Source organism: Nothoprocta perdicaria, unplaced genomic scaffold (assembly GCF_003342845.1).
Source record: "Nothoprocta perdicaria isolate Ctin4 unplaced genomic scaffold, notPer1 scaffold_170, whole genome shotgun sequence".
Taxonomy (NCBI): Eukaryota; Metazoa; Chordata; class Aves; order Tinamiformes; family Tinamidae; genus Nothoprocta; species Nothoprocta perdicaria.
The window spans coordinates 1127175-1135624 of record NW_020454872.1 but is presented as its reverse complement, the minus strand read 5'-3'; the positions used below and the strand labels follow the sequence as shown (position 1 = coordinate 1135624).

General features: G+C 59.2%; 1 protein-coding gene across 1 annotated transcript; it reads left to right on the top strand.

Moving 5' to 3' along the window:
- The first annotated feature begins 72 nt into the window (after window positions 1–72).
- Window positions 73–2351, top strand: PIM1 (Pim-1 proto-oncogene, serine/threonine kinase). Its single transcript, XM_026036098.1, has 6 exons — window positions 73–157; window positions 276–382; window positions 464–514; window positions 591–957; window positions 1786–1962; window positions 2168–2351. Exons 1-6 carry the CDS (start codon window positions 73–75, stop codon window positions 2323–2325), a joined length of 945 nt encoding a protein of 314 aa, XP_025891883.1. The 3' UTR covers window positions 2326–2351.
- The last annotated feature ends 6099 nt before the right edge of the window (window positions 2352–8450 follow it).

The window sequence follows — 8450 nt, the reverse complement described above, 5'->3', positions numbered from 1 at the left end:
GGCCGCCCGCCCGCCGGGGCCGCTCCGCTGGCGCCCGCTCCGCTTCGGGCGGTGCCGCCTCCGGCCGCCGGGATGCTGCTCTCCAAGATCAACTCGCTGGCCCATCTGCGGCCGGCGGCGCCCGGCGGGGAGCTGCACGCGGCCAAGCTGCAGCCAGGTGAGGCCGGCCTCGCTCCGCTCCGGCGCGGTTCGCTCCGGTTCGGCCCGGTTCGGCGCCGCCCGGCGGGGCGGTCGGTGCCGGCGTGCAGGGGCTCAGGGCGCTGCCTCGCCCGCAGGCAAGGAGAAGGAGCCGCTGGAGAAGCTCTACCAGGTGGGCCCGCTCCTGGGCAGCGGCGGCTTCGGCTCCGTCTACTCGGGCGTCCGCCTCTCCGACAGCGCCCCGGTAAGAGCGGGACTGGGGTGGCGGAAAACCGGGGCGCCCGGGCAGGCCCCGCGCTCACCCCGCCGCCCCTTTGCCGTGCAGGTGGCCATCAAGCACGTGGCACGCGACCGCATCTCGGAGTGGGGCGAACTGGTGAGTATGGGGTCCCCAGCCTGGGATGGGTGCACGCACCGGGTCGCTGGCGCTGACCCCCCCTCGTCACCCGCAGCCCGGCGGCACCCGCGTGCCCATGGAGATCCTGCTGCTCAAGAAGGTGGGCTCGGGCTTCCGCGGCGTCATCCGCCTCCTCGACTGGTTCGAGCGGCCCGACAGCTTCGTGCTGGTGCTGGAGCGGCCCGAGCGCGGGCAGGACCTCTTCGACTTCATCACGGAGCGCGGCGCGCTGCCCGAGGAGCTGGCGCGCGGCCTCTTCGCGCAGGTGCTCGAGGCCGTGCGGCACTGCCACAGCTGCGGCGTCCTGCACCGCGACATCAAGGACGAGAACATCCTCGTGGACCTGGCCACGGGCGAGCTCAAGCTCATCGACTTCGGCTCCGGCGCCCTCCTCAAGGACACGGTCTACACGGATTTTGACGGTGAGCACAGTCCCGTGCTCGGAGGGGCGTTTGGGGAGGGTGCGGAATTCTGCCGTGCCGCAAAGTTTTCATTTTATTTATTATGGTTATCGGGTTCTGTTTTGTCACGATACTGCGCGTTGCGGAACGGGAGCTGATGCCCGATGCTTGGCAGCCCAGCGCAGACCCTCAACCTGCTTCTTTATTGTTATTTTTCGGGGGGTGTAGAGACAACCCTGCAGGAACAAMCCCCCCCCAGGGGGTTGTTGCAACACCTGAGCGCGGGGCTGGTTGGCGTCGGGCAGGGCTTGGCTGCTGCTCATTTGCCTGGCATTTTTTTTTTTTTTTTTAATTATATATTTCTGGGTTTCTCTTTGCCTGGCATTTTTCAATTTTTTGGTTTTTTTTCTGGGTTTCTCGTATTTTTGCCGTGGGAGGGGTGGGGTTTTCCCCGCTGCCGTGGGTGTTCCCAGGCTTTGCATGTAACGGTCGGGGCGCCGGGGCCTTCCCCGCGCCGGTGCCGCCCCCTGCCGGTACCGGCGGCTTCGTTCTACAACCCAAAGTTTGTAAACAAGAGTCACGTGGTGGCGGGTGGCACCGGGGTCCCCCCCTTGTCCCCCCACCCCATGCACGGGATGCGCGGCAAGGGTCCCCATGGGCGCGATGCAAGCCTTGTGGCGCCCGTTGGGCGAACGCCACGGGAATAACGGCGTGGAAAAAGCCGTTGGGCGAACGCCACGGGAATAACGGCGTGGAAAAAGCCGTGCCGGCTTTTTCCACGCCGTTATTCCCGTGGCGTTCGCCCAACGGGCGCCGCGACGTTTGCCTTAACGGCCGTGCCCCGTGCAGGCACCAGGGTGTAYAGCCCTCCCGAGTGGATCCGCTACCACCGCTACCACGGGCGCTCGGCGGCCGTGTGGTCCCTGGGCGTGCTGCTCTACGACATGGTGTGCGGCGACATCCCCTTCGAGCACGACGAGGAGATTGTGCGCGGCCAGGTGTTCTTCCGGCACAGGGTCTCTCCAGGTGGGCACATGGTGCTTATTTTTTTAAGGAATATCACGCGTTAGCAGATGGTGCTGCAAGTGTCCGGCTCTTACGGGCTGGTAATGGGTGATTTGGGTGTTGGGAGCAGCCGTGAGCGCAGTGGGGATAACGGGGGCAGTGACATGGAACACTGGTCCGTGGAGTCTCAGCTCGCCTGGAATGGCTCTTGGTTTCTGTTTCCCAGAGTGCCAGCATCTCATCAAGTGGTGTCTGTCCTTGCGACCCTCGGACAGGCCGTCTTTCGAAGACATTTTAAACCACTCGTGGATGCAAGGTGTCCACCTAGCACAGCAGACGGCAGAGATCCACCTGCACAGTCTGCTCCAGGAGTCCAGCAAATAACTTGGGCTGTAAAAACAAACAAAAAAGAAAAGAACAAAAGAACCCTACAAAAAAAAAATCAAACAAGAAAAACAACCAGACTAAACGAAACAAAAACAAAAGAGATTTCTTCTTCATGACTGTAGCACTGAGTGAGGATTGTCGTATGGGAGCATCTATATCTCATCCCGGAGAGTCAGCCGTTCAAGAACTGGTGGCTGCAACCCACTCCAGTTGTCCAGGACTCACACTGAATGGTCCTGCCTGCCTTTATGTCTTGCCAGTCAACTTCTGGCAAGTTTGGTTTTATGGGTGCTCAGGCGAGTGTCCCAGGCCTGTTGAATTTGGGACTGTGAGAGGATCGGAGAAGATCAGAAAAGCTTCAACCAGTGAAAACTGTTCCAGGGATGTTGGGAGGGCAAGTACTGCGTCTGCGTGTCTCCTCTTCGCTGTCACCGAGTGCCTTCCGTTGCAATCCGGGCTGTGCTGGAGGAAATACTTGAACCTTCCTACACTGCTGCTTCTCCCAAGAACTTACCTGGGTCTAGAGCCACTTTTATCCTTTCTGCAGAGGAAAYCACTCGGGAGAAAGGCGGGAGCGAAGCAAGTGACAGCTCACATCCTGCGGGAATGTTTCTTTCTTGGGCTCCTTGCTTCCCATGCCCTCACGAATGCACAAACAATGCAACTCAACCGAGCTGTAAATGTGTGTACAGAATTATACAGGAGCAAAGCTTGATGTACAGTTGTTAATAGTGGTAACATGTTACCTTATTTTTTTTTTCTTCCATTTTTTTTTGTTTTGTTTGTAATTTATTTTCACGAATTTGTGTGGAGGCTTTTGTTTTTTTTTTTTTTTTTTTTTTGGAAAGGTCCTATCTGGTAGCGTAATTTATTTATTTATTTATAACTCACGCGGGTGTCCAACCTGCGCCTCGCTTCTGCCGCTGCTGAGCCCCGGGCCTCCCGCGGGGGTGTCCCCACCGTGTCCGTCCTGCGTCCCCCGTTACCGGGAGCTGCTTCTGCTCGATGTCTCCCCGGCTGTCTGCAAATCGTTCTCGTTGCTCTTGCTCCCTGCCGCGTGCGGGTCCCCGTTTGCAGGTGGTGTTTTCTGCCTGTCCTGGGGTCTCCGTAGGGGGCTGGGGGTGTCCTGTGCGCCTGTGTGCTGGGGGGGAGCTGACCAGGGCTGTCTGCGCAGTTGAGTCTGTCCGTGTAACCGATGTGTAGCCAGCGGGTTTTTGTTAATAGTTAATATTGTACAGAGGGAATTCAGAAATCCTATTTTTTTTATACATGCGGTTTTAAATAAAAACAAACCACGCAATCCCACAGCGCTGTCTCTTTATAGTGCGGGAAGAGGGAAGCTCGCGGGGTGCGCTGGGCCCCCCGCGGCGCCGGGAGCGAGCGCCGGGGCTGGAGCGAGGCGGCGTTTGCAGAGGTGAGGCTAGGGAAGGAGCAGCGTCACCCCAGCGCCCATTGAGCTCTGCAGCTCCCAGTGCCCGACGAGCCTCCTGGGGAGGGATCAAAGGGGCGCAGAGCCCTTCCCGCTCCCATTTCCCGCAGGGGCGGTTGCGCCCGGCCGCCGCGCAGCGTGCGCTGGGCGCAGCGCGTAAACAAACATCAAAGCCGCCTTGCGCAACGGCGGATGTTGTCGGCCACATGAAATTCGGGTAACGCCGGGACCTGCTGCTCCGGCTCCGTGAGCGCCGCGCGCCGGGGGCTGGCCCGGCGCCACCTCCGCGCCGCAGCACAGGAAGCCGATGCTCCGATTACGAGAAGTCGGTCGCTCCCGAGCTCCCTTGCCCTTCAAACCGTCAAACCCCGTTGCCCAACTCGCACAGCGCTCTCGCTGCGGGGGCGTTGCTTGTTTTTCTCGTGTGTTTTAATAAGGTTAGTTTTGAAGTGCTGCCTGGCCCGGGCTCTTCCCCTTGCCACGGCCGAGGGCTCCGGGGCTTGCGCATCATTCCCTGCTCCTCCATGCACGGAGCCCCTCTCCCTGTCCGCCGGTTGCCCTGCAAGCCTGCAGCTCTAGGACCACCCTGGTTTTGTTTGCCAGGTTGCTCTGCTCMAAGTGCCCTGCACGGAGCAGGCTGCCTCGGAGCAAAGCGTTAACTACAGTGGTTTGTTTCGCTTTTTCTTGTTTTCTTTCTCTTCAGCTGCATCTTTCATCTCTTCCTTGGGGCTGCTGCGAGCAGGAAGCGCAGCTCCAAACGGCTGCAAAGCTCGAGACCTGTTTTGAGCCAGTTTCACATTTAACCTCCTCTCTCGCTTTCCCTCCGGGAAGCGGCTCTTAACGCGAAAGCAAAACTGCCCGCAGTGCCGCCGGCTCCGGCGCCACATCTCTGCGTCCCCACCTTGAGTTCCCCGTCCCCAGGACCTCGGTGGGAGCTGCTATCGCCGCCGCCGCAGCCCCAGCACGGCCCACCCTTCCAGTAACCGCTCGCAAACTGCGGCCGTGTTTCCCGGAAAACTGGCCGCAGGGAGGGCCCCGCTGCCGAGATAGCCCCGTGCAAGCGCTGCAGATGCGGTGGGTGTTTTTACCCCTCCGAGGTGACAGCCAAAACCCCTCGGCACTGCMGGGCGCACGAGCTCTTCTAAACGAGGGGACGAGGGGATGAGTTCCGGGCGTGCCGGAGCCGGGAGAGCCCCGGAGCGGCTCCCAGCGCCGCTTGGGCTCCTGCTCTGCGGGCGAGCGGGGCCACGTGCTGCTTTCGGGCACCTGGAGCTTTCTACTGCATGAAGGGGAGAAAAACAGTCAAATTAGCAACTTCTGCTTGAAAATACAAGGTGTTTTTGGAAGGGGAGGCTCTCAAAGTGTTTCTTCTATTTTTTCTCAGGGTTTTCACCCCTTCCTTCACRTGACATTTTCACATCCTTAATCATAGTGTTTATTGCAGTGAGGAGGGGGTTAAGTACCCAAAAAATGAAACAGAAGCTGGGATTTCAGAGCTGAGCAGCCGTTTCAGTTGATTCGGAGCGACCTGGGCGGCGTTGGGCTTCACGAGAAGAGCGGCTGCGCGTGGGGCGACCGCGCCGCGCTGCGAGAGCTGCRAGAGCAGCGGCAAAATGTCATTTGAGGGCAGGCTGGGCCAGAGCTTCTCCCCACAATCGGCAGGCTGAGACCTGACAGCAATCGTGACTCCCTTGGGGGATGCCAAGGGCTTGAGTCCCAAAGAGGGGGTTTCTCTGCTGCTTTTGAGGATGGGTTATGGTCAGAACAAGGACCAGGAGCCCTCTCCAGCRTCCTCGGGTTTCCAAGCAAAGTCTTGGCAAAAAGAAAAAGAAATGAAGCGTGGGAAGATGATCTGAGAATCAGAGCGTCAAGGCAGGAGGTGGAACGCCCTGGWGACAGCAAAGCCTGCCCAGATGCGGGGGACAACTGAGGGCTTTGCAGGGATGCGGGRAGGCTGGAAAGGGCTCTAGGACAAAGCGAGATCCCAGGGATGAGGYTGAATCCCGGGATGAAGCGATGTGCTGGTAACCCCGTTGTTCTCATGTTTTAAACCATGCACAGACTCTGGGTTGGAGGAGTGCGTTTCCCACCCTGGATGTCCTCCTGCATGGACCAGATCCCTTCCGGGACCTCGGCCCATGCAACACTCCAACTCCAGACTAGAAGTACTCCCCACAGCCCAGAGCTTTGAAACGGAGCTGAGTTATTTTCGCTAGTTTAAATTTCCTTTCTCCACTCAAGCACTKGGCATGGGAAAGGGAACTGAATCTTGCTCCGGCCTCTCGTTACGCTCGGGAACCGAAAGCTCGCCCGTATCCCCGCTCCTGGCCTTGCTACCCCACAGCACAGAGTGGAGGCGGCCGGGAAGGGCCACGCGCCGCTGGTGCCACCTCGGCCACAGGCCTGTGCCGCCCTCTGCTGTCAGCCACCGTGCTCCCAGAACCAGGAGAAAAGTGTAGAAAGGTGCCATTTTATTTTATTTTATTTTATTTTATTTTATTTTATTTTATTTTATTTTATTTTATTTTATTTTATTTTATTTTATTATTTTATATTTTATTTTATTTTATTTTATTTTATTTTATTTTATTTTATTTTATTATTTTAATTTTATTTTATTATTTTAATTTAATTTAATTTTAATTTCATTTTATTTTCATTCTATTTATTACTTTTCTCCCCCCATCTCCTTTTCTTTTTGAGCACCCTTGGTCATGCGTTTCTCCTCAGAGTGTCCCAGTGTCATCCCCAGGCGAACAATGAAGCAATGAATGAATGGGTGACACAGCGGCCACCAGCAGGTTGCACCCGACGCCCTGCAGGTTTTTGGGCAGTTCCCCCGGTGCCTCTGTGGGCATTGGCTTGAGGAGACCCTACTGGGTAGCGTGCACTGCCCGCGGCCTCGGCGCACAAAGACTTGGGGTCCCCATGGCCCTTTGTGTGGATCCTCCGCGCGCAGCTGGCCCTGGGGGCCCTGCGGGCATTCCTGCGGCCTCCTCGGGCCTCCGTGCACAGCTGGCCTCCGTGGGCACTGCAGTCTCCGTGCCTTTGTCCTGGATGTGCCTCTCCAGCTTGTCCCGGACAAGGACAATTTTACCAGGTGCGAAGACCCCCTGGCAGCAGCCCAGCAGAGGCGGTGCTGGGTGGGCGCCCTGCCCTGGAGCACGCTTGGAAAAGCACCAGGGCTGCTGTCATTGTCCAGGCTATTCCCGAGCGAGCTGGAGCGGAGGGACGGCGCGAGCAGGATGCTCTCCTGCAGGACCTGCTTGCTGCTGCGCTGCGTGGCGTCGGGGCGCGCTGCCCCAGCGGGTCCTGCCTCCTTGCTCCTCTCCCCATTGCCACTTCCCAGCACTGCCGGCTGCCCCATTCCTGTTGGTGGCCCCACGGTGCCCATGGGGACAGGCCTGGGTGCTGCTGCTGGGCAGCACTGGTGCTCAGGCCATCCCTCGTCCCGCTGCCGCCGGGTGCCGTCTCCTGCGCAGACCCCACGGCGCTTTCCCTCAGGCTGATGAGATTTCTGCACTGAGCTTTGCAGCCTCAGGGATCTCTGCAGGCCTGGCTCTTCCCTGGCAAATTCCYGCTTGTCCTAGAATTTGGCCTTTTGTGGTTTTGATCCTTTTTGGTCTAGTTCTTCCCCAAACCTCTCTGTGCAGAAGCTCCCCCTGTTTTGTCATGGCCCGGCTGTCCCTAGACCCTTGGCTATGAGGCCGGGAGCCGGGATGTGGCCAGGACTGAGCCCAGGCTCCTCCCGCAGGGCTTCCTGAGGCCGGAGCTGCTGCACAAGGAGTTCACGCACCTGGAGCTTCCCAGCAGGATCCAGCCCAAGGAGCTGGTCAAGAGGATGCTCTACAGAGACCAAAACATGAACGGCTGGCTCTGATGTGTGCAGCTCCTGTCTGCTGCTGGTGTCTGCTGCGCCGGGGGGCAGGCAGGGAGGTGTGGGGCAAGGCCAGACGAGGCTCCACTGAGGGCTTTGGGGGCCCTGCGCCGGGCCAGCCTCGCTGGGCTCCTGCCGGGATGCCCAGGTGCTGGTTCCCTGCACGGCYGGCTGCCCCCAGCCGCCCCCAGGCAGGGGATCAGAGCGGGGGATGCACTGACCCGGTGCCTGCAGCTGGAGAGCACCCAGCTCCAGGGGGGACAGGGCCCTTCCTGGCTGTCCCATCTCCCAGGGCCAGCGCAGGGCACCCTGCCCTCATGCATCACCCCTCGGTGTGAGCAGGGCTGGGTTTGCAGAGCCCCAGGTGCGCCCTGGCTCCCCRTGGGCTGGACTGTCCCGGGCTGGAGCTCTATGATGAGGCAAGGCAGCACAGGCAGAGGCTGCTTTAAAGCTTCTTCTCTGTTTCCATTTTTTTCCTTTTGGGAACATTCCCTTTGGAGCCAGCCCTGGGCCTGGAGGTTGACAAATTAAGAAAAAAAAATGCCTCCCAGCCCTTAAAATAGAAGCAGCTCATGTGCCTGGGGCCAGGCCAGAGCCTGGAGCTGCCGTTCCCGCTGCTGACTCAGAGACTCGCCCTGGGCCGGAGCGGCGGAGGAACCCGGTGTCCCATCGGGAGGAGCCCGGTGTCCCATCGGGAGGAGCCTGGTGTCCCATCGCTGCCCGTGCCCTGTCCCCACTGCCCGTGCTGCTCTACTGGACTCAAGGAGCTGCTGGTGCCCATGGAGTAGACGGCGGCTCCCGAGGAGAGGGTTGACC